Below are 26,860 nucleotides of genomic sequence, written 5' to 3'. Positions count from 1 at the left end.
AACTCTGCAACCTGCTTGAAACAATATTTAAAGTGAGAATTTGCTACTATTAACCAGTTAATTTAGGGTATTAAGCTGAGTTTGCGTGTTTTATTTGCTCAGTAATTTGCTTTGATCTGTTTGCTATCCATTATAATCACTTAAAATTTATTCTTTGTAGTTAATAAACTTGTTTTGTTTTCTTAAGCCCAGTTTCTTTAATTCATAACTGGGGGGAGGGTAAAAACCTGTACATCTCTTCCCCCACGCTTAGGGAGGGGGAGGATTTCTTGAGCTTGCGCCGTAAGGCCTCGGTGCAGTGCAAGACGACTCAGTTCTGGGTTTGCTCTCCAGAGGGGGGGTGCACATGAGTGCTGGGCAATCCCCGAGCTGAGTCTTCCCACAGCTGGGTGGGTCCCTGCCTGTGTGTGCTGGAGGAGGCTGGAGAGCCTGGCTCAGGAAAACAGTGTAAGGGAGCCCAGGCTGGTGGAGCAGGCAAGCTCAGTGAAACCCCAGTACATCAGGCAGCACCCAGGAAGGGGGGTCCAACCCATCACACTGTGCATCACTCATGTACTTGGGAAAGCCACTTTCTGAAGATCTCCATTCAACAGAAGGCAAAACAGCACTGCCACAGATCTTTATTTAAAATAAAGGCTTTTGATGATGCCTTTCATCCTCAGAGCCAGCTCCCCTTTCAGCTTTGTTCTCTCCTACTTTTCACCATCACGTCTGATTCTGCTCTCATGGAAGTGAGCTGATATTTGCTAAGGTTTCATGCTGCAATGCTGTCATAAGAAAATCCTCTGAGCAATTACTCTTTTCGTTGACAAACTCATCTAAGTATACGGTATCTTTCAGGCTGCGAATGAGCTGAGTGAACCATATGGTCAGGACTTTTCTAATTAGCCACAAAGATTAATATAGTGGCACTGGAAGCCCAAGAGATACTGGGACTAATAGTAAACAGTTCTGGTGCTGTCAGTGCTGTGAGAAATTCCAGTGCTGCACAATGAATCTCTGGAATGTAGCAGCATCTATTAGCACCAGCTCTGTGATTGAAATTTACCCCCCTGCACAAGGCCTACGCGACACTTACATCCTGCTTAAGCCCCATTTTTGAGAGCTAAAGTAGTATATGGGCCTCATGCTAGGTGTCTGCACGGGGTAATTTAACCCTGTAGACATTATTTGTCCAGAGCAATATGCAGAAGCCTGACATTTGTCCATAAATATCCAAGCCAGGAAGGATACTTTTGTAGCTGTCCAACCAGCAGACCCAATTCAGTGATGAATCCTGGTCATGTGCCACTTCAGGCACGTTGTGCATACGCTAAGAAAAAGTGAATAAGCAAAACCCTTTCCAAACCAGTACTAATGGACCCAGAGAATTCTCTCTGCTATAGCAGTCTGCTGCTTACCTTACAGGGTGATGAACTGGGATTTTCAGTGGCTCTTAAGGGGGGTTAAACTGCTTTCACTTCAAATACTGGAGTGGATTTTTCAAAGTGTTTAAGGAGCACAAGTCCCACTGAAAGTCAACAGAAGAGGCAGCCCCACTGCCTGGAACGTTTAAAAGACTAACGATTAGTTGCATTTCATGCCACAACTTTCAGTTGTATGTTGTAAGCTCTTTGGGGCAAGGACCTTGTATTTGTATTTGTCTGTGGGCTTGCCTATGTGGCGAGTTAGCGTGGGCCAAGCCAGGCTGCGGATCTAGTGTCCTAGCTTGTGGCACACTAACTGGCCACGTGGACCCTGCTACTGTGCAGTAAAAGTTCTGCAGTGCACACTGATGCACGGCAGGCTCTGGTGCGCTGTAGATTCACACCCTGGCTTGCCATGCACTGATTCACCACGTAGCAAGACCCGATTAATAGAACTTTTAGCATTATTATGGTTATTTAGAGTAGCATCCACTATGTTCTAAGCGCCTTCCAACGACTCAAGGAGATCTCAAAGAGCTCACAATCCAGTTGATAAGTCCGGACCAAATCTTGACTTCCTCACACATGAGACACTCCACACTTGCTTGAGTGACACTAAGGACAGATTTGGCTCAACATTGGCAGATATTTAATAATGTAACAATAATATAACAGATGGTAGCCCTTCTCTAAATCACACGAAGACCCAATGAGAATATAAGTTAGTGAGGAATTGAAGAAAAACAATAAAGCAAGGAAAATATATCACAATGTACTGAAAGGCCATTTAGTCTTTATAGTCTGTATTTCACTAGAAAATGATCTGTTGTGCAGTTTTGTAAGAGAGACGTGCCTGCTTTTCGTTTGCGTGTTACAGGTGAATGACTCAGTGCAGTATAAATTAGCAAGGGTCTGCTGTGTTAGGTTGTGTAATGGAATATTGGCTGCTCTGTAATACACTTGCAATAAGCAGCTTTTGAGACTGATTAATAGCTGAAATGAAATTGAAGCATTTAATCAATCTCTGCAGTCATCTATTTCTTTTTATGCTACAAAGCAACAGAAATGATCCCTTAATTTTTCCCTTGTCCTGTATCTCTCTGTTGTTTTGCTTTAATGAATTTAGTGCTATTCAGAGGTGTCACAGTGGTGGGGAGTGAAGTCCTGTATTTATTTACAGAATGTGCAGTGCAGGCTTCCCCTACATCACTCCTCAAATGTATTTCAACCCCAATGAGGAAGGACCACCTCTTGGGGGAGTGAGACACTAGTTCTATCTATCTCTGTGGCCCATCCACTCTTATCTCCTTTGTGCCAGCAAGGGACCAGCTGTTAGGGGTGCTGAAACCATTTTATAATGTGGGTGCTGAGAGCCATTGACTCAAACTGTAAACCTTACGTATAAAGGAAACCACTTCAACCCAGGGGGTGCAGCAGCACCCCTAGTTCCAGCACCTATGCCAGCTGTTGTGGGGCACCAGATTAGATGAAGGGGGTTTCTGTGCATTAAGAATCAGATTGAAAACCTCAGTCCTGGGCCTGATTCTGATCTCATTTATAAGTCAGGTGTTATCCCATTGAAATCAAAGGGGTTACACCAATGTAGAAATGGTGTGTGGTTAGGCCTCACGGCACTTTCACTATTTCTCAGAATATCCAGGTAGTTTTATCATTAGCATCTGTGATACGTAAGGATACAACTCCCCCCTCTTTCCCCACAACCCAGATCTCCAACTCAGCTAGTTCTAATTGACATAGTGAAGGATCTGGTCCTTTGTTTTTTATCCTCTAGTTTCATTAAGGAAGCAGTGAAAATGGTGCACAGATACAAATGAGGAACTTTAGTTGCTTTCCATCTTGAACTTTAACGCCTTTCTTTTAAAGGACAGTCTGATCAAAAGGAGGAAGTATAAGACTGAACAATTCTCAGTCAGGGTACCAGAAAATGCCAAATATTAAATAAAGGCATTAAGGCCAATAGCATTAGAAAGGTTACTCTAAACAGATCAAAGCTTCTTACCAATCCACATACATTTGGGACAAATAGAACAGTTTCTTACATTTCATGGTGTTAACCGCATTAATGGAGATCAAGCTTCTCAGGACCAAGAATTAGGAATAAGGGACAGAAGATGACCTCTCCTTCAGACAAAGGTAAATGCACCAATGATTCTTTATTGATACTGAGATTTATTTGGTCAGCCAGCACAAATCCTCATTCCTTCTAGAACATGATGACCAGAAGGATGTTAACTTGCCTCATCACACAAGTCAAAGGGCTGGTCTACACTACGGGATAAAATCGATTTTAGATACGCAATTTCAGCTATGTGAATAACGTAGCTGAAGTCGAATATCTAAAATCGATTTACTCACCCGTCTTCACCGCGCAGGATCGATGTCCGCAGCTCGCCATGTCGATTCCGGAACTCCGTTGGGGTTGGTGGAGTTCTGGAATTGATATAAGCGCGCTCAGGGATCGATATATCCCGTCTAGATTAGACGCGATATATTGATCCCAGAGCAATCGATTTTAACGCGCCAATACGGCGCATAGTCTAGACGTGGCCCAAGTAACTTGTAACACTTCTTCTGCAATATGTTCTCCAACTCAATGTTGGGCTGATTTACACAACTGACAAGCTTCTATTCCTGTCCTTTGCGGTTTCTTTCCTATCACACCAAACTTTAGGCCTGATCTTTTGAGGGGGTTAGCACTTTCTTCAGCGTGCTCAGGGACCTCAGCTCCTACGTACTTCAAAACTGGTCTTGGTATGAGGGGCATCTGGGGGAAAACATGAGGAAGGGGTCCATGGAGGGTGGCATGGAAGGAGTCAAGGGAATGGGAAGGGGCACAATAAAGAACATGCAGAAGATGAGGGGATAAGGAGAGGAACAGGTAGCAAGTGTTTAAATTTATCACTTTTTTGGTTTAAAATGAAGAACTTAAAGATTTCAACGTAGATAAAAGCCTCCTTTTCTTTCCTACACCAACTAGCCTCCAAAGAATAAGTGACCAGAAGACTCCAAAATCCTATTTCCTATTAAAGGGATCCATTTTTATTAATCCCCTAGTCACCAACTATTTTGACCTTGACTTTGATTTGGATACAATCGAGCTAGTAAAATTACATTTGGGTGGGTGGTGGCAATAGCGAGTGATGAAGGATTATATCACTATGTAGCACGACAGAACCCCAGGCATGGACCAAGATCGCATTGTACAGACTGAATCCTTTGACTGTTCATTTCCAGGCACTTGAATGTTTCGAAGTCTGAAAAGGGGCAGTTTGTGTAAAGCTATTTTAATATTATTTTGGGGCATTGTCTGGTCTCCAGTGAAACACGCTACCAGCCTTAACTCTTTTTTAACCCCACGTTTTTGACTGCAAATATATGGAGTACTTACACAGCACAGAACTCACCGGTGTCATAATGAACAATCAGGTCCTTGGAGTGATCACCTGTCTCCAGCGGCTGGAACTCTACCATTAGCTGCATGGTCTCCCCTACACCCAGTGTCCCAATGCAGGGCTCTACAGAGAAAGGGCTGCAACACAATGAAAATGACACATCAGGCCTAAACTGGGATACACCCTTTGGTGGCTAGCAGAGATGCAAACTGATTATTAGGCCTGGTTCTCCTTTGTTACACCTGTGTCCATTAGGAGGTATTTAAATCGGGGTTTATAAGATCAGAATCTGGCTCAGTGACCCCAACTTTCTGCAGAGATCTCACACCTCAAATTACTACTCTGATGTAATTGGTCTGTAATCAAATTAATTCCCCACCCCCAGCCCCTTGTAAATTTCCATTTGTATGGGATGATTCTGTGATGGTCTATAGAGTTCTAGAATTAGGCCCACTGAGTCCCATTCTAGCAGCTACTGAAAAAAAAAAGGAGTCAGGAAGGGTAATCCACACACCTTCTGGGTGTGGTGTTCTGTCCCATCTAGTGGCACCAAGACCAGGTAGAGCAAGAGACTAAGTCTGCTCTACAGCCTTAGCTAATAGCGGGGTGCCTTTTAGCTCATGTGGTAGAGATTCATATATTTTGCTTCAGAGGTCCCAGGTTCAATCCCACCCACTGACGAGTGGGGTTTATCAGCATAACAACTGGGGGTTCATCTGGGATTTCCCCTGGGAAGTCTCTGAAGCGTAGATACGCTTCCTCAGCTAGGGGAACTATGTAATCCACACACCTTCTGTCCCATGTAGTGGCAATGAGACAGCTTAGAGCAGCGGTTCTCAAACTTTTGTATTGGTGACCACTTTCATATAGCAAGCCTCTTAGTGTGACCCCCCCTTATAAATGAAAACACTTTTAATATTTTTAACACCATTATAAATGCTAGAGGCAAAGCAGGGTTTGGGGTGGAGGCTGACAGCTTGCAACCTGCTATGTAATAACCTTGGAACCCCAAGGGGTCCCAACCCCCAGTTTGAGAACCCCTGACTTAGAGAGAGAGCGAGAAAGAGCTTGAGTCTGCTCTATAGTCTTAGCTAATAGGCAGTTGGTTTGAGGCTCATGCCCTAAGCTCTAGAGGTCCCTGGTTCAGTGCCACCTGCTAACGACTGGGGTCTGTCGGTGTTGTACTAGCACAACTTATTTTTTTGAAGAACACAATAATCCTAACAGCAATTAACTCACATCAGAGACTAGACTCTGGCTTAGAAGCTGTTTTTTTATCTGAGGTTTTTCCAACTGATCTTTTAGACTAACTATTTTCACAAAATGAAATAATTATTTGCTGAGTACTAAGCAAGGAACCTTGCATTGCACAAGGCATAAATATCGGAGCTAGTCCCTCTTACAGAAAGTCCACACCCTAGAAGGCTGACACAAAGAAGAAAAGACTGCTAGGAAACCAGAGGAGGGAATGATTAATGGGGGGGTTAATCTATAGTTTTCATTTTTTCAATTTTAAAAATATCCTGCTTATATTTAAGAAGGATCAGAACCTATTGGTACTTCAGTGACAGTTAATTCTAAGAAGTAAAGGACTTGAATCAATGCAGATAAAAACTGTAGCTAGAGTGGTATCTCGGTGTGTAAATAAGTCAAACAACAGAAGAGAATTCTTCAATTACAACCTCAGCAACTGAGTCGCTAAGTAATTGAAGTGTCATTAACAGGAGGATTTCATTGTAAGTGAATTTAATGGGAGATTCTCAATTTAAGCGCAGGTGATGCAAGTTGTAATTCTGAATGGCAGGAATCAAGAGTTCAAGGGACACTGTCAAAGGACGAAACAACATCAGCCACACCATCAAGGGCTTGTTCACCTGCACATCTACCAATGTGATATAATCCATCATGTTCCAGCAATGCCCCTCTGCCATGTACGTTGGCCAAACCAGACAGTCTCTATGCAAAATAATAAATGGACACAAATCAGACATCAAGAACTGCAACATTCAAAAACCAGTTGGAAAACACTTCAATCTCCCTGGACACTCAATAACAGACTTAAAAGTGGTCAATCTTCAACAAAAAAAACTTCAAAAACAGACTTCAATGAGAAACTGCAGAACTGGAATTAATTTGCAAACTGGACACAATCAAATTAGGCCTGAAAAGACTAGGAGTGGCTGGGTCACTACAAAAAGTCATTTTCTCTCTGCTGATACTCACACCTTCCTGTCAATTGTTGGAAACGGGCAACGTCTACCTTGATTGCATTGGCCTCATTAGCACTAAAAAAGTAATTTTCCTCTTTGTTGATATTCACCCCTTCTTGTCAACTGTTGAAAATAGGCCACTTCCACCTTAATTGAATTAGCCTCGTTAGCACTGACCCCCCACTTGATAAGGCAACTCCCATCTTTTCATATGCTGTAATATAGATACTGCTTACTGTATTTTTCACTCCATGCATTTGATGAAGTAGATTTTAGCCCACGAAAGCTTATGCCCAAATAAATTTGCTAGTCTCTAAGGTGCCACAAGGATTCCTCATTGTTTTTGCTGATACAGACATGGCTACCACTCTGAAACTTGCTAAATGAGTTTGTAAAGAACATTGGCCATGCTTACTAGAAGTACTTGGACTGCTTAAGCTCTTTCCAGTCTGTTAGAAGTCATTAAATGAATCTGTTGTGCATTAATATTGACATAAAAACATGCTGATTTGAGACAACATAAGACGGGACTCCTGGTTGATCAAAGGGAATTCTCAGCATCTTAATGTCTTGGAATCATTTTCTGGATAAATCAGATGAAATGCATTTCTCGGCAAGGACTGCCTGGTTTGTGGGGGGAGAGGCTTATGGCATCCATTGAAAGGACCATGGTCTATTTGTTTTCAATATTTTGCTGGTAGTTAAGTTATCACCCTGAACAGCACAATCTGGAGTGTCTCACTGTGGTTTTGAAATGCAATTCGTATACAAAAACAAGATGAACAATTGAAGCATGGCACACACTGAGTGTTATTGATAGGAACCCAGGGACAGGTGATGAAACTGCTGGAGTTTTTGCTCATTAAGTATAAGTAGCTCCAACTAAGGGCCATTAGTCAGTGAGAGCTTTGCCACTGACTTCAAAAGCAGAAGGACTGAGCTTGCAGTTATGTCTGCACTGCAGCTGAGAGTGAGCCTCATAGCCCAGAAAGACAGACTCCGGCCTGGTCCACACTACGCCGTTAAATCGATTTTAACAGCGTTAAATCGATTCAACGCTGTACCTGTCCACACTACAATGCTCTTTAAATCGATTTAAAGGGCTCTTTAAATCGATTTTTGTATCCTACAAAACGAAGAGGTAACGCTAAAATCATAGTATTACTTCGGAATACTGTTAGTGTGGACGGAATCAACATTATTGGCCTCCAGGAGTATCCCACAGTGCACCACTGACCGCTCTGGACAGCAATCTGAACTCGGACGCAGTGCCAGGTACAACAGGAAAAGCCCCCGCGAACTTTTGAATTTCATTTCCTGTTTCCCAGCATGGAGCTCTGATCAGCACGGGTGGCGATGCAGTCCCAAATCCAAAAGACTCCAGCATGGACCGTACGGAATACTGGATCTGATCGCTGTATGGGGAGACAATCTGTTCTATCAGAGCTCCGTTATGGAAGACAAAATGCCAAAGTGTTTGAAAAAAAATCCCAGGCTACACCAGTGCTGCGTGACAAGCATAACGGGAAGCCAGAGACTCAAATGGACACTAATGAGTGACGGAGGGAGGGGGAGTGAGGACTCCAGCTATCCCACAGTCCACAGCGTCTCCTGAAAGTATTTGCATTCTTGGCTGAGCTCCCATGACTGTAGGGTCAAACACATAGTCCAGCGTGGTTCAGGGATAGCTTGTCAATTTATTCTCCCCCCCCGCACATGAAAGAAAAGGAATAAATAGTTCTTGACTTCTTTCAATGTCACATCTATGTCTACTGAATGCTGCTGGTAACGCGGATGCCGCAGCAGTGGAAGAGAGTTATCCGGCTCTCTTTCCCCCCGGTGGCAGACGGATGCAATATGACTGATATCCATCATCACCATCAGCCCGTGAGTGCTCCTGGCTGGCCTCAGGTGAGGCTGGCCGGGGGTGCCTGAGTAAAAATAGGAATGACTCCCACCATTCCAGTAGATAGTACGAATGGCTGGTAACCGTCTTCATCATAGCAACTGGGGGCTGAGCTTCATCAGCCCCTCCTTTCCTATTGTAAAGAAGATTCTGTTACTGCCTGGATATCAGCAGCAGCATGTTAGGCCCTCTCCCCTGCACCGATTATTTCTTCCTGGACTGTCATAGCACCGGGAGGCTGCCTCCCCCCATTTATGTCACTAAAAACTCAGTGTTCTATTCCTGCATTCTTATAACTTCATGACACAATGGGCGGACACTGCCACGGTGCCCAGGAAGGTTGGGGGAGAAGGAAGCAACGTGTGGGGTTGTTGCAGCGGCACCCCCTGTGAATACTGACACGGAGCAGCTGTGCTCTCTGATACACTGGTCCTGTAGTACACTTGCCCCATTTTCTAGGCAGGACTGACTCTATTTTTAGAAACCATAAAGGAGGGATTGACTCGGGGAGTCATTCCCAGTTTTGCTTTCGCGCCCCCGGCCGATCTCAGCCAGGGGCACTCATGATAGCAATAGACAGAACAGAGGGGGAGAGAAAACCGTCATCTCATTGCCAGTTTACTCCGGCAGTAGACGGTACAGAACGACTGGTAACCATCTCTGCTATCATGCAAAAGCAAATGAATGGTGCTGTGTAGCGCTGGAGTATCGCCTCTGTCCGCGGCATCCAGTACACATATGGTGACTGTAAAGAAAAAAAAAGCTGAATGGGCTCTATGGTTGCCGTGCTATGGCGTCTGCCAGGGTAATCCAGAGAAAAAGGGCGCGAAAGGATTGTCTGCTGTTGTTTTCCCGGAGGAAGGAATGAGTGACAACATTTACCCAGAATTTATGCGACAATGATTCAACCCAGAATTCCAAGGGGCGGGGGAGACTGCGGGAACTATGGGATAGCTATGGAATAGCTACCCACAATGCAATGCTCCAGAAATCGACGCTAGCCTCGGACTATGGACGCACCCCGCCGAATTACTGTGCCTAGTGTGGCCACGTGAAATTGAATTTATAATATCTGTTTTATAAAACTGGTTTAATGTAATTCGGAATTATCCTGTAGTGTAGATGTAGCCTCCCACTAGCAGGGTTTGAGTTAGTGAACCTAAAAATAGCAGCGTGGATGTAACAACTCCTACTCTCAAGCCCTTGGGCCTCAGCTCAGGACAGCCAAAGTTTGCACTGGAGTCACAAAATCCATATTGCTATTTACAGCACACTAACTTAAGCCTTGCTAGCTCCACTTTGGCTACCTGGGTTGGGAGGGATAGCTCAGTGGTTTGAGCATTAGCCCCCCCTAAACCCAGGATTGTGAGTTCAGGCCTTGAGGGGGCTACTTAGGGACCTAGGGCAAAAATCAGTACTTGGTCCTGCTAGTGAAAGCAGGGAACTGGACTCAATGACCCTTCAGGGTCCCTTCCTGTTCTAGGAGATAGGTATATCTCCATTTATTTATTAGATACCCCCTGCCTGCACACAGCCCTAACTACCTCCTCCCAGCACCCTGAGCTACCTCCCCTGCCTGCACCCCAAGGTAACCGCCTGCCCACACACAGCCCCTAGGTACCCCCTCCCTGCACCCTGAGCTACCCCCGTGCCTGTACGCAGCCCCAGCTACCTGCACTCTGAGCTATCTCTCTGCCCACACACAGCCCCAGCTACCCCCTCCCTGCACCTGATAACTCCTTATCTCAAGGCAAGGTCAAGCAACCAGTTGGGAGGGGCAAAGGAGGGGGGGAAGTAAAACACTGAAAGACCAGAGAAATGCTTGCCCCTGAATGAAGTGCACTCTCACTCCTTACCCCTCTCATGGGGTACAACAGGGGTGGGAAGGAAGACCCTAGCTGGACGATCCCCAGAACGGAACATGACCATAAGTTGTAAGAGTTGGGACTGTGGGCATGCATTTCAGATATAATTATGCCTCTGAGGAGGGGGAAGTGGGAACACTGGGAAACAGGGCTCTGCGGCGTCGAGTTATGGTATACATATGCCTGCTGGAAATCAACCCCAATAAACTTTGCATTGCTTGCACTTTGGATTTCTGGTCTGCTTTCCATCTGCATGACAAGAACCAGGGGAGAGAGTGAAGGGAAAAGCCTCTAACACAGATCAACAAGGGTAATCTCTGTCTTCAACTTAAGTTGGAGGATAATTGAGCGATGTTGGTTATGCGGGAAGTGACTCAAAATGGTTCTTGTTGTGGCCAGTGGAATACCTGTGCTGTTACAGGTCACAGAACACAGGTCAGGGCTGTGATCCAGACCGAAGGGATCTGGATGGCTTCAGATCATAGAGCAGGTGGAGGTCTTTGAGGCAGATCCATTCTGCGATCTGTTCCCCGGTTGTGTCATCTGAGCAGTATCCCCAGTCTTCATGATGGCTGTTAAAGTTGCCTATGTAGATGGCTGGATGAGGAAGGGAAGTGTAGTGGTCCATCACTCTCAAGTGGGGATGGAGGCCACTACACCTTGCTATATTAGGCAATAATCCTGAGGCTCGGGCCTCACTGCTGTGGCCGAGCTGTATGCAGTCTGTAGTTCTGTAGCGACCTAGCAGAGGTAAACCAGCAGGAACAGTCTGGTGCTCTCCCCCACCCAGGCAGGGTGAAGCAGTGAGCAGTATTTAGCTCGCAGCCTCTTGGCTGGGACAGAAAGCAATTATGAGTTCAGGCTCTGTCCCTTTGGGACAGGGAAGAACAGGGAGCAGGCTTTAGTCTCAGCATGGAGGCTAAAGCAGCCAGCAAACACACAGTGTAGGCTCTGGCAGGGGTGAGCGCTCTTAACAGTCTAGGGGTTCAGGTAGGGGTGAGCACCAACACAGTCTAGGGGCTCAGGGAGAGGTAAGTACCAATACAGACTAGCATCCTAGCTTAGCAGACCGTAGACTTACACAAGCTTCCTGCCAATGTTCTCTCTAATTTTTTCCATATATGCGTGGAATGAATTTTGTTATGTGCACCATATCGAGGTAATGTGTGGCTGTGCGCCACCAATAGAAACAAAAAGCCTAGATATAATATATATTTTTAAAAAGTTACCATAGGGATAATTACTCCAGCCAGCACAGGTTAGGCATTTTAGAACTCACATTCAAAGAATTAAATTTAAGCAAAAGAGGGAAATAAAAAATTAAGAAATGCAAAGCCCAGTCAAAACACTAAAATAACACACTTTGAAAGAATAAAATTATAGAGAATATATGTGCATTGCAGGAAGTATCAAGAAGTAACGACAACAACAACACAAGTATGTGTTGGGAGGCGAGTGTGAAAGAGTGTGTGTTTGTGAGACTGAGATGCACAATGTGTGTGTGTATGTGAGACAGCGAGACGCACAGTTTGTGTGTGTGTGAGAGAGAGAGAGAGAGAGAGATGCACACACTGTGAGAGAGAGAGAGAGAGACAGACACACACAGGGCCGGCTCCAGGGGTTTTGCTGCCCCAAGCAGCCAAAAAAACAAAAAAAAGCCGTGATCGCAGTCTGCGGCAATTCAGTGGGAGGTCCTTCGCTCCGAGCGGGAATGAGGGCAGGGAATTGCTGCCAAATACCTGAAAGTGCCGCCCTGCTCCGGAGTTGCCGCCCCAAGCACCTGCTTCATAAGCTGGTGCCTGGAGCCAGCCCTGAAGAGATACAGTGTGTGTGTGAGGGTGAGAGACACATGCTGCCCCTTTAGGTAGATCACCACTCACCAGTCTGAGGCCTGAGACACAACAGCAGCTGCCAGCAAACTGTGTCCCATGTCCCATTCCTGAGCCCTGTCGTATTCCCCAGCCCCCTCTGCAGAGATGGGGTACACAGGTGGGGGGAGGGGGACTCCCTGACATCAGTGTCTCCCCTCCCCCTAACTCTCCACAGCAAGCAGGAGGCTCCCGGGAGCCCCTAACCAGGGGCTCCAAGGCAGAGGGAAGGAGCAGCACGGCAGTGGGGCGAGGGACACCTGACGCGCGTGGCACTTGATAGACTGCTGGGTGGCCATGCAGCCAGGGGTCGGCACCTGGAGCCGGCACCTGCTGCTGTGTGATCAGGGCCAGGGGTCAGCACCCAGGGTCGGCATTTAGGGTCCATGTCTGCTACTGCACAGCAGGGGTTAGGAGTAAGTGTCCGGGACCAGCACCCACCGAAGCCTGCTGCTGTGCAACCGGGACTGGAGGTCAACGTCCAGGGCCAGCATCTGCCAGCACCTGGGGTTGGTGTCTGCTGCTGCATGCCCAGAGCTGGGCATCTGCACCAGGGCTGGTGCCTGGGGCTGGGGATCGGTGCCTCTGGCCAGCACCCGCCAGAACACAGGGTCTACATCCAGGAGCAGTGCCCAGGGTCAGCAGCGAGGGCTGGGGGTTGGAGCGCACAGCCAGGGGTTGGCTGCCACCGGGGTCTGGGGCTGTGCTTGGGGTCCATGTGTTAGTGTACCTAGAACAATTGAGCCAGGGCACTAGGACTGTACTTTGTTGACATTAAACCTGGCCAAGTGCCTTCGCTACTGAACCGAGTCTGTGGTCTTCTTGGGCAGTTCGATTGGAGTCTGCTGTACTGGCTGCCAGGCCAGAGCCGGTGCAGCACACAGAGAGAACACATACGCAGCCAACAACTGACAACAGCTCCACCCATACCTTCCATAGTGGGAGAAGGACTTAGCTACCATTTTCCTACCTGTATCTTTAACTACAGGGCTGCAGCAAGATTTTTTTTCCCTTCAAATCTGACAGGCTTGGTGCATGGTCTTTCCATGGAGCACACACAACGACATGCCCTAAAACTCTGCAACCTACCATGGACAAGGGTTGGAGGCTCAGATAGACACTTTTTCCATCACGAAGCAAGTGACAGTAAAAAGCTGGTGGGCTCTAAACATCCCCCCAGTCCGCAGGACATGCTGCAATGTGCAAGTTATCTGATTGTTCTGTTCCTCTTTGCTATCCTACATTAACACAGCCTTCGGCAAGTAAGGTGAAGCACATGAACACCAACCAAAGCCCCCTTTACCTCTGAAAACTGGTTCTGTAGCGGGCCTCTCTATTGCCAATGTTGCGAACCAGCAGAGTTTTCTGAGTGCTGTACTTGACGGGGCAGGTGGAGAAGTTCAGTTGGTCAGGGAAGTCCAGTATTGCCCGAGCCCCTATAGCTCGGATAGGCACAATAAACTTTTCTCTTTCCGTGATGCAGGTTACCTGGTGGATGTAATCCTACAGGGAAATAACACACACATCAGTCTGGTAAACTCAGGCATCATTCCCATAAGAAAGCGAGCAACAGAAGGAACTGGCTTCAACTGGCTTCATGAACAACAGAATCCACAGTTACAAACAGGGAACATTAAGGCATTTCAGGTGCAGTGTCCTTCACTCTTTGTATCATGGGTTAACAATCTTTCTACAGCGCATTCCTCCCAAACTGGAGACAAGAATTGCTTCCAGTGTTTCAGGAGTTAGCAAAATAGCACTATTCCCTACTACTATGATTTATGATTAATCCCCTTTATAGAGACACGTTCAAAAACAGTACCAATTTTTCTGCAATGGTAACGTAGTGAAAGTACAGATATTGAAAGCAAGCAACTGCAAGCCTGTACGTCACCTAATCCTAATTGACTTTTTGATACAGTTAGTATGGTGAGACAAGTTAATTTCACTCTCATCCTTCTCCCTGACACCTCATAGGGATACCAGCTCCTTCTTTGAACTCAACCCCTCCTAACCATCCAATCCTTTTTCTTCCCCGTCCCCTGCCTCAGCTCGGAGCTCCCACTCTGATTCCCCCAAACTGGACACAATAACTCTTGTTCTTCTCAACATCCTGTGTTTCTTTAACCTTCCTCAGCTCCACTAGGGCCCTCCCTTCCTTTGCTAACAGTTTCACTGTAAGGTCTCTTTCATCAGAGCTGGCAGTCTGTGCCGAGACTGAGTGGCTGCTGTAACCTCATGTGTTCTGGGGCTTTCCTAGGTCAGAGGAGCTCCCAGGATACACTGTGTATCTGAGATCCTAGACCTGACAGATGGGGCATGCATACCCTGCACGGGAGAGAGAAGGATTAACCCCAACTATGGGTGGTGGAAGTCCCATGCTGGGCATGCTCCAACTGCTGCCTCAGTATAAAAGGGAGCAGCCCAGTTCATTCTGGGCTGACTGCTGGAGGGGAAGGCCCTTCGGCCAAAGCTCGGCTGAAGAGCTGCCACAGCCCTTGCCTGCAAGAGCCAGAGACCCTGCGAGACAGATTGGAGGCCTGGAGCCCTGGAAGACCATCCACGCTGAGGAGCTCAGAGACCCTGACGCCCCACTGACAGCAGCATCTGCAACTACGATAGGAAGAGACCCAGGGAGGGTGAGCAAGTGGTATCTCCCAGCTGAATGAGGTCAGCATATTTCGGTGGGATTCCCCACTGACCCAGTAATGGACCACACTGTCACTGTTAGGGCCCTGGGCCCTCCAATCCAGGCCCTCACCCCTCTGGGGGTGACCCCCACCTTTCCCCACCATATTGTTTCTGCCTTGTGTCCTAGGGCCACCATATTGACTCTAGCCATTAGGCTAGGCTGCCCTGTGTCCAAAGGCCGCCATATTGACTCTGGCCATTAGGTCGCACTGCCCTGTGTCCGAGGTCTGCCCTATTCACTCTGGCCATAAGATCATGCTGCACTGTGTCTGAGAGCCACCATATTGACTTTCGCCATTAGGCTGTACCCCTGGCGTCTGGCCATACTGTGGTCTCCCCAAGGGCCACCAGGGAAGGTAACCGCGGTTATATCACTGCCCTGCCCTGCCCCAAAGGGGGATGGGGTGCATACACCACGACAGGTCTGCTGAGACTCAGATATCCAGAGATGCCAGCAATGTTAAGGTTCCTTGTTGAGGGTTTGAGACCCAGAAGATAATTGGGTTTTGAGGAGAAACAGATAATGGCTGAAAGTCCAGGTTAGTGTTGGGGAGATCAGGTGATTGTCTTTGAAGGGAAGAAGAAGGGAAACTGGAATACTAAAGAGCAGCAGTGCTAAGGAAGATTATCAGTTTGTTAGAGAAAGAGTTCAGGTTTCACCTGAGTCCCATTTTCTCTAACCCATGAACCCATCTACAATCACACCATTATGGAAGCCTCTGATTAACAGTTTAAAAACAAAATGGTCTGACATTTAAAATGTTTACATTATACTATGTAATATAATATGACAATGTTCTAATGGCTTTCAATTCCAGTGGTATGGCTTATTTATCAGTTTGCAAATGAGTCAAACATTCCAAACAATACACTTTATTTCACTGCACCCAAACATTCAGGAAGACAACGGCTAAGCAATTGTGATAAAAATATCTGCTATTCCTATTTCGATACACTGTGAAAGGGAATAATTCCATGCACTGGATTATAGGGATCACAGGTGAAACCTCAGAGTTTGCCAGAAATTACCAGAGCCTCTTCTGTTCATTACAGCAGCTGACTAGCAAAGCCAGTTTAAAGAAGTAGTTGTGCTGAGATAGTAAGCCCTGTGACAAGGGTATCCCAGTCGTTCCAATTGGGTTGGATCAGCTCTTTAGCAAGGTTGGCAGCTATCACTTTCTTTGTATACCCAGATGCATGTTCCTGATAATGTAGCCATGTGTATATTTTATCATTCTGTAAAGATCAGCCAGTCTCCAAAGAAACACCAAACAAGGTGAGCACAATAATTCTGGTGTTGAGTTGTGGGGGAGGGAAGACAATGATTTGAGGTTTTATTAGTTCAAAAGTGGGATGAATTGGACAAGCCAATGATAGAACAGTGAGAGCCAACCCAGCTGCGAATCAGAGATGCTCAGTCTTCTCCCAGACTGCTCTGCCAACACATGCCAATCACAGCAAACCTAACTGTGGGACTCTAAGGCCTTGGCTTTTTCGGAACAGAGCTGGACAATCCCAGCCAGCTGAGTGGTGGTTTGGAGACCTGGATAAACACAGCTGGGACCAGAATCAAACCAGCAAAATCATTCTACTATACACTGACCAGATTTTAGCTTAGCCTCCAGAGCTACAGACTTTGTATACTGAGGTAAAATCTTGGTCCCACTAAAACCAATGGCGCAACTGGCCCTACCTTCCAACTAACTTCTGTTCTTAACCTGAAGAAGTCTGTGACATGAGGAATGAAAAGCAAGGTTGCTCTAAGAAACAATAGTCTAAATTGATAGCCAAGCCTGCATCTTCTTAATAATTCCGCCATTGCCTAGCATTTCTATAGCACTTTTCATCAGGAGATCTCAAAGCACTTTAAAAAGGAGATCAGTATCATTATACTAACTTTACAGATGGGGAAACTGAGGAACAGAGAAGGGAAGTGACTTGCACAAGATTACTCAGCAGGCCAATGGCAGAACTAAGATAAGAACCCACATCTCAAATTGAAGCTAGTGCAGTGCTTTATCCACTAGGCCACACTACCTACTCATTTATCATGGTGGTGCTCTTCCATGGGTACTTAGAAATCAGTGAAAACTGTCTCTTGCTACTACTTCTGTTAAATAAATGGCCTCAGCATTTTAAATTAAACACATTTCTAATGCAGCAACAATCTTCCCTAACACTATATTACCCAGCACATAGAATTTACTACTTGTTACTATCACCTGAATGACACATTTCTTCTTAGTGGTGCTGTTTTTTCCAGGTGCTGTCTAGTGTAGGATAAACCCAGGCACACAGACACATGAATAAGTTTAGAAATATTTTATTACCAGAGCTGCAGCAGCTAATAGTTTGTGCATTTTGATGGTTCTCATGCCACATGGACTGCCAGCCCAGATGGGATTCTCAGGTTACAACAAAAGACACTGTTACATACAGCATCAGAAAATTGTTTTTTAGAAACAAATTTCAAATATTCAAGCTGCAAGTTTCAGGGAGATTTACTCTCTCCATACATGGAAAGATAAAGAAACAGAACATTAGCTGTGATACAGTTCTGCACATTCACCTGTACCAATCCTCCCTGAATGAATACTTTTGCACTTAATCTGCAGTCTAACCTTCTAATAAAATGAAACGCTAAGGGTAGCCAGTGTGAATTCACTGCACCTGTTAGCTGGGTACTTGGCATTCAGCAAATGACAGAAAAAATGTACATCATATTATCATTTTGGACATGCTGATATAACCAGGGCGTTGTAAACCCAACTGGAAAGTGAATGCCTTAGACCTGGTCTACACTAGTCTGTTATTTCGAAATTAACCGAGTTAATTAAAAAAAAAAAAAGATTCCATCCACACAACCAAGCCGGTTTTTAAGATTTAAAGGGCTCTTGAATCCGATTTCTGTACTCCACCTCGGCAAGTGGAGTAGCACTTAAATTGAGATCACAACCCCGGGTTAAAGGTATTGTGGACGCAATTCGGCGCTATTGGCCTCCAGGAGCTATCCCAGAATGCTCCCATGTGACCGCTCTGGACAACACTTTCAACTCCAATGCACTAGCCAGGTGGGCAGGAAAAGCCCAGGGAACTTTTGAATTTCGTTTCCTGTTTGGTCACCATCAGTACAGGTGACCATCAGCACAGTCCACCATCACAGGTGCCATGCAGAGTCCATCATCACAAGAGATTACGCAGTCCCAGATTCGCAGACAAGCTCCAGCATGGTCCAAACGGGAGGTACTGGATCTCATCGCATGTTGGGGAGATGAGTCTGTTATGGCAGAAGTATGTTCCAATATATACAGCAAAAATGAAGAGCAGTTCTCTTAGCGAGCTACAAGCAGCAAGGAACGGGGTTCTGACACTGGCCAGGCGGCAGTAAGAGGGAACTGGAGCGGCATCAACCAGCACAGCCTCTTAAAGCCTTGGACATATCATATGGTGGACACACAACACACGTGCAGGTCAACAGACACTACAATGAACAGTTCCAGCTCCGGTGCATGGCAAGCATGAGCACCTGCGTTTGGAACCCACAATAGGGACCATCACTCAAAGAACTATTGTTTCACGATCTCTGCAATCTAAGGCTTCATTTCTGTACCAGTTTGATGATTTGCATGTTTTCATTTCATAATGGTATGTCTGATCACTACCCAGGTGGCTCTCGTCTGTCAGTTTAACTCTATAATTGAGTACAAATATTGCATGAGGTATTTCCTGATTATAGCTTCTGTGATAAATGGGGGGGCAGAAGTAGCTCCCTTTTGTGGACCCCCAGCCAGCCAGTTGGCTGTGGAATCCCTCTTGGTGGTTGTTCTCTACTTGCTTTACCTGTAAAGGGTTAACAAACCCACAGGTAAAATGAAAGGAGTAGGCATCTGACCAAAAGAGCCAATGGGAAGGTTTGAACTTTTTAAAATTGGAAAAAAACTTTCCTTTGTGCGTGTGTTGTGGTTCTCTGGGAAAGAGGGGAACACGGAGCAGCGGTGCTGTAAGAAGCTGAAAGCCAGGCATGAAAAACCATCAGATCATACCCAGAGATTGCTTAATGAAACCCCAGATGTGTAAGTAAATTAGGGAATGTCTAGAAAGACACGATTAGGTTTATTTCTGTTTATTTCTTATTGGCTTGTGGACTCCTCTGTGCTAACCCCAAATGCTTCTGTTTTGCTTGTAACCTTTAAGCTGGACCTCAAGAAGGTTATTCTTGATGTTTTATTTTTGTTAGTGGGTTTTTTAAATCTAGCAAAAGCCTAAGTTCCAGATGTATTTTCTTTCTTTTTTGTTTTTAATAAAATTTACCTTTTTTAAGAATAGGATTGGATTTTTGTGTCCTAAGAGGTTTGTGCACATGTTGTTTAATTAGCTGGTGGCAACAGCTGATTTGCTTTGTTTTTCTTTCTCAGCTCTTCCCCCCGGGGCGGGTGGGGTGAAAGGGCTTGGTGGTACCCCATAGGAAGGAGTTCCCAAGTGTACCTTTCTGGTTTCAAAGGTGTTTTTCGCACTTGGATGGTGGTAGTATCTATCCATCCAAGGTCTGAGAGAAGCTGTAACCTTGGGAGTTTAATACAAGCCTGGAGTGGCCAGTATTAATTTTTAAAATCCTTGCGGGCCCCCACCTTCTGCACTAGGAGTGCCAGAGTGGGGAATCAGTCTTGACAGCTGCAAAGAACATCACCAGGTCCACTTTAATGTAATTAAAAGTCAGGCAAGAGTGTAGAGGAGCCACTGGATCCTGGAGGCAGGACTGTGCGGTATTGGAAAATAGTGCAGAGACTCTGGAGATCTCATAAATACCCCATGACAATTCTGCTATGTGGGGGACATCCCCCTCCCACAAATGAACAATTCACAAAGAACTCTGCAATTAGAGACTATGTTTTTCTTGTCCTTGATGAGGGGATAATTTGGTACCAACTCAATTTTATAGAAAGACATTCCTCAAAGTGAACCTGAGTGCTTCCCTCAGGAACCCTGTCCCTGAAGAAATGCTACAAATGCCTTCAATATGCTACAAAACATCTCTAACAGGTTGGAATGAATTTTAAAAGGACTTAATTCTGCTAATTCAATAACTCATTGTCCTGTCATAGTTCATATTAATCAACAAGCATTACTTCAGTCATCACTGGCGGCAGTAATGAAATTTGCAAACTCTCCCGTCTAAGCTGGTATTGCGTGAAAAATGTGGCATTGTTATGGTGCAAAGAGTAGGAGTGGAAGATAGAATAAACTGTGCTGTAAAATGGTTTTATATGCCTCTTGCTTTCCCTTTAGCATAATCTATTAACAATGCGGAAGGACACATATAAAACGTGAAGATTCCTGTCCGTTGTTTATTTGCCCATCAGCTCGGCAAAGGTTTCCAATTAGACAGATCCTGTCAGACAGAAATACAAGAGCACCCTGGAACACTTTACAGAACAAGAACACCCACATTAAACAAACCGAGCCATAAAACACAACAGTGTAAATTAGAAGCAGTTAGAGGAATGAACTGGAATTGTTGCCAAGTGGAAAGATTTGCATTTCATATTTACAAAGCAAATGCCAATAAACAAAGCTACATATCAGCTATTTATGTATGTACTGACTGCCCAGTTGTGTGACAGACCCAGAGGGCTAAGAGATAATATGAAAATGGTCATTTCTCAGGAAGAAGCTGCATGGTGCATGGTATTCCAGCCACTGACAGCACCCAAACTCCTTTTCTTTAGAACACACAGGCCCTGATCCTGTTCTGTGCTATACCTCTGTAAATCAGGAGTATATATATATTACACACATACATACATAGACACACACACACAAACAGGTACCTACATTTTGTCCTAGTGGTAAAATGTAGGTACCTCACAAAACTAAGTGATTGGGCAACAGAATGGCAAATGAAATTTAATGTGGATAAATGTAAAGTAATGCACATTGGAAAAGATAACCCCAACTATACATGCAATATGAGGGGGGCTAATTTAGCTACAACAAGTCAGGAAAAAGATCTTGGAGTCATCGTGGACATTCTCTGAAGATGTCGACCACAGTGTGCAGAGGCGGTCAAAAAAGCAAAACAGGATGTTAGAAATCATTAAAAAGGGGATAGAGAATAAGACTGAGATAGATTATTTGCCCTTATATAAATCCATGGTACCCCACATCTCGAAATACTGTGTACAGATGTGTCTCCTCATCTCAAAAAAAAGATATACTGGCAATAGAAAAGGTTAGAGAAGGGGAGCTAAAATGAATTAGGGGTTTGGACGGGTCCATATGAGGAGAAGATTAAAGAGCTAGGACTCTTCTAACTGGAAAAGAGGAGACTTAAGGGGGATATGATAGAGGTGTATAAAATCATGACACAGTGGTGTGGCGAAAGTAATAGGAAAATTTTATTACTTATTCCCATAAATACCAAGAACCAGGGTCACCACATGAAATTAACGGGCAGCAGGTTTAAAACAAATAAAAAAGAAGTTCTTCTCACACAGCAGCACAGTTAATCTTGTGAACTCCTTGCCTGAAGGAGGTTGTGAAGGCTAGACTATAAACCAGCATTTAAACGAAACTGATAAAATTCATGGAGTTCTGTCCACTAAGGCTTATTGCCAGGATGAGTCACAAATGGTCCCTAGCCTACTGTCAGAGGTGAGATGGATGACAGGAGAAGAGTATAACTTGATCATTACCTTTAGGTTCACTACCCTCTGGGACACCTGGCATTGGCCACTGTCAGTAGACAGGATACTGGGCTAGATGGATTATTGGTCTGATCCAGCACAGCCATTCTTATGTTGGCATAATTTACATACTAATTTACTGGAGTATTTCAGCATCAGGAAGGTTCCCCTATTTAAAAAAGGATTCTAGTGGCATGATCCTGCTCCCACAAGATCAATCATGGGAGCACAAGTGGGCCATACATTAGTACGTACAAAGTACAAAGCTTAAGGTGCATGCATCAGTGTTACTTTACATGACACAGCTGCAAGCACAATGCAGACGGCTTTCAAAATTTCACTGTAAGGAACCATTTTTCATATTTGTAACATTAGGACCTGGTGAATCGGGCTGAACCCTGTAAGGATTTAAGGTTCTGGGTTTGATTTATAAAGCCCTAAATAACATGGGTCCTTTCTACTTGAGAGACCACCTTGGGAGCCTAAGTCACTTGGGCACGCTTGAAAATTTCCCCCCATAACAACATAGTTTTACTGCAAACATTAATGACTTTCAGTAATTTTTCAGTCCTGTCAGAAGAAAATTGATTATGTCACAGACTTTATAACCTCCTACGATGTGAGAAACACTGGGTTTGGGACACCGCGTATGAGAGAGATAACATGGCAGTGGGAGAATGTATATGCCCATTTATTTCTGCACAGAATCTTTCAGATAGGAAATACCATTCAGCCCTTTGCAGCACACTGAGCGCCTTCTTAATGAAGAAAATCTAGAGCTCAGTTTGCCTGCGCCAAACCAGCTCTCTGCCACACACGTAGCACTTCCTCTCCCTGATTGACAGCTGGAATGTAAGCAGGCAAATGTCTGCAGGGGCAGCATATCTGTAAGGCCTAAAAACAGAGTTTTTAAAAATCATCTCCTTTTCCCCAGGCCAAAATGAGGAGAGGGAGACATTAAGAATAGGTTTCCCTAATCTACTGCATTCCTACAGGTATAACTGAACATCTGTGTATGTGTCTTCCCACTCATACATACAGATCCCATATAAAAAAGGAGAAATGAACAGCAGCAATGTAATCCCAACTGTGGCCTCTCAAATACCACAATTCCATGCTGGTCCTAGCCAGTTAGTCTAAAACAGTGGTTCTTGAACTGTGGCACATGGACTGCAATCAAGACATACACAGATTGGTTAAAAAAGACTTTCGGCATAAAGAACTATCGAACTTGAATGTCTCCATTTTTCGGTGTCCAACATTAGACACCTTAAAGTGTCCAGATTTTCAGAAAGTGCTGAGCATCCCTCCACTGGAAATCAGGCCTCTTTCAAAGGTCCTATGTTGGGCCCCCAAAATCACTGATCACTTCTGGAAGTTTAGGCACTGGTCTTTATAATTGGCTCAGTAAGTCAGAATATGTACAGTCATGTATAAAGCCGTACGTTTGACTGTATGGTGCATAATCTATCAGGAGTTACAGTCCAGCGGTTCTCAAACTTTTGTACTGGTGACCCCTTTCACACAACAAGCTGCTGAGTCTGACCCCCCCCTTATAAATTAAAAACACTTTTAAAATATTGAAAACCATTATAAATGCTAGAGGCGAAGCGGGGTTGGGGGAATGGGGGCTGACAGCTCACAATCCCCCATGTAATAACTTTGTGCCCCCTGAGGGGTCATGACCCCCAGTTTGAGAACCCCTGAGTTACACCTTAAATCCCTTAGGTGTTGAAGGATGAAAAGAGCCCCCGAAATAGGTTGACAGATTACAGAACAACAGGCAAAGGGAATGTACAGTCTGTTAAAGGAGACCCTTCACCAAGGAGCAGTGGGTGCTCTCCTGCTATTGCAGGAGGCTGGGTCCAGAGTAACGCCACTGAAATCAGAAATGTTATTCTGGATTTACACCTGTTTTGTTGGCCAAAATCTAGCCCCTTGTGTGCATACTCTATGTTTAAAGGGCATGATATCTTCAAGGGCGGCAATGTTACCTTATTTTCCTCAGGAGTGAAGAGGATGCGGAAGGTAGACGCCATGCCTGGTGCTACTTTGTGACCCACGTCATTGGGACTGATAACTCTGAAGTAAGGAGAGCTCTCCAGGATGACTTTCACCAGTCGGGGAATCTGTAGGAGACATGTAAAATATAAGATTATGCAATCCATATGGAAGGGCAAAGAGAAAGAAATCCTAGTCATCAAATGGGGATATTGATCCTTAGCCACCTTTGTAAAGCACTTTGTGATCTAAAGATGGAAAGTGCTCCCTAAAGGTTAAGTGCAATTAGTTTACTATAGGGGAAATGGAGAGACGTTAAACTTTTTGATGTGTTGAGTTGAGTTGGCAGTGGGCCATCTATTCTATTCTATGTCGGCTCTTGCACTGCACTCATCATCACAGTACCTAAGCACCTTCCATTACCTATTGAGCATCTGGGACTAGGTTTGCGTGAACCTGCCCACATCTAAGGGTCCCTCCCCCAGCCTAAGGAGAGGCGCTATCAGACCCAGATCTCAAACAATTCCGGGGGCGGGGGTGTCATAAACAGAGGGGCAACAAATGATAAGACAGGGATGAGAGTGAGGGTCACAGGATCAAAAGCAGGGAGCCAGAGGGGGACACCTTCCAGTAGTGCACTAAGCAACATGATTAACATTGTCACATGTTGTTTGTTCTCTCATCCTCTCCCCGGGGGCGGGGGGAGTGTGTGCAGTGGAATCTTTTACTGTGATAGGGTTTTTCTGCTCCAAATAAAGATGCCACAAAGATGCAACTGGGCAAACAAAAGGAAGCAGACAGTCAAGGAATCCTCAGCATACACATAAGTAACTGGAGCTGTGAGAACAAAGGAGTTCATCTAGGGATGAGGAGCAGAGGGAGAAGGAAGGGAGGAAAACAGCCTTGGGAAGGCACTGACTGATGGAGGAAGAACCACCCAAGAGGTGTAAAAAAGGAACAGCTGAAGAGAATCACAGGGGAAGAGTCACAAAAGCCCAAAGAGTGGGAAGCCAGAAGCAGAGAGTTAATGACTGTCTAAAGAAAGGCTGAGGTTACTTGGTTTCTCCTTGGGCACTCCAAGGAGGCTAACGGCATTTTGGGCTGTATAAGTAGAGGCATTGCCAGCAGATCAAGGGGCGTGATCATTCCCCTCTATTCGACATTGGTGAGGCCTCATCTGGAGTACTGTGTCCAAGTTTGGGCCCCACGCTACAAGAAGGATGTGGAAAAATTGGAAAGAGTCCAGTGGAGGGCAACAAAAATGATTAGGGGGCTGAAGCACATGACTTATGAGGAGAGGCTGAGGGAACTGGAATTATTTAGTCTGTAGAAGAGGAAAATAAGGGAGGATTAATAGCTGCTTTCAACTACCTGAAAGGGGGTTCCAAAGAAGATGTATCTAAACTGTTCTCAGTGGTACCAGATGACAGAACAAGGAGTAATGGTCTCACGTTGCAGTGGGGGAGGTTTAGATTGGATATTAGGAAACACTATTTCACTAGGAGAGTGGTGAAGCACTGGAATGGGTTACTTAGGGAGATGGTGGAATCTCCTTCCTTAGAGGTTTTTAAGGTCAGGCCTGTCTGGGATGATTTAGTTGGGAATTGGTCCTGCTTTGAGCAGGGGGTTGAACTGGATGACCTCCTGAGGTCCCTTCCAACCCTAATATTCTATGATCTGAAAAGAAAGCCATATAGAATGTAGAGGGAAATAGAAAAATGGGACAATGAAAGGGAATGCTTATAGCTAACACAATCTTACAGGGGTTAAAACTGTTTGGTTTATTGAGTAGTCTTGGACTTGGAAACAATCACAATATTTTATAAGGGCAGCTAGCTGGAATTCCATATTATAATGTCTTTAGCAACGCCATCCAATATTATAATGCCTGTTGCCTTGGTAATCAGAAAGACAGGGTACCAGCTCATTGTAACTGAGACCTGCATTGTTCCTACTGACTCATGTTTGCTATTTAATGTGGGACAATGACAGCCTGAAACCTCCTTTTGTTCCAAGCCTTTCTGTTTGCTTATAATTCCTGGAGGTTAATTGACTGTTCTGCAGTTGTGAACGGCTGAAAACATGATGTATTTTGTTTTTGGCTTTCTGGCTGAATTAGCAAATGACCCTGTACATTTGCCCTGCATTTGCTGAGGTAGGAACTTGGAAATGCATAGGAACTTGGACGTGAAGAGATGCATAATGTTGATTCAGAAAGTCAGACTTCCTCCAGTACCTAAAGAAAATTGTCAATCATATTTACTTTCTAAACGAAATTGATTGCTTTTTTGCTTAGCTTTGGGGAACAGAAACAAACTATGAGGAACTGCTTATTAGTTTCTAACCAACCAGAATAATTTTATTTTTAGAATTGCAAAACAAGACCATAACAACTGTAGTTTGTCTCTAGTGATCAGATGGGGTCAATGACATTAATTCCTTGGTGTTGGCATTTGACTTTTCATTACTTGGGCACCATATGCTGGTTGCTGGGAGTTGCACAGAGATGACTTACCATTTCTTGCTCTTCACAGATGATTTAAAAAGTGCTGATTTGGTTGGAGAGGGTGTCAGTCATCCACATAAAAATGCATTAGTTGACCAGTGAGGTGCTTTTAAGGCAGAGGTGAGCAAACTTTTTGCCCCGAGGGCAACATCTGGGAGGGGACATTGCAGGCAGAACCATGAAAGTAGGGCTGCTGGGGCAGGGGGTTGAGGTGCTGGAGGAAGTGCGGTGTGCAGGAAGGGGCTCAGGGCAAGGGGTGGGAGAGAGGAGGAGTGTGCAGGAGGGATGTGAAGTATGGGATGAGGCTTAGG

At 45.1% G+C, this 26,860-nt stretch overlaps 1 protein-coding gene across 1 annotated transcript in view; it reads right to left on the bottom strand.

The window, feature by feature from the left end:
- The window catches only part of HYDIN (HYDIN axonemal central pair apparatus protein), a 401,019-nt gene that overhangs the window by 345,782 nt on the left and 28,377 nt on the right, over positions 1 to 26,860 (bottom strand). Inside the window, exons 5-7 of the mRNA XM_032795387.2 lie at positions 24,037 to 24,171; positions 13,972 to 14,171; positions 4,832 to 4,956 (exon numbers count right to left, since the gene is read on the bottom strand). Of these exons, the coding sequence (XP_032651278.1) occupies positions 4,832 to 4,956; positions 13,972 to 14,171; positions 24,037 to 24,171 (460 nt within the window). The remainder of the gene's footprint in view (positions 1 to 4,831; positions 4,957 to 13,971; positions 14,172 to 24,036; positions 24,172 to 26,860) is intronic.

This window comes from Chelonoidis abingdonii, chromosome 19 (assembly GCF_003597395.2).
Source record: "Chelonoidis abingdonii isolate Lonesome George chromosome 19, CheloAbing_2.0, whole genome shotgun sequence".
NCBI classification, from domain to species: domain Eukaryota; kingdom Metazoa; phylum Chordata; order Testudines; family Testudinidae; genus Chelonoidis; species Chelonoidis abingdonii.
This window is presented reverse-complemented; position numbering and strand designations above follow the sequence as displayed.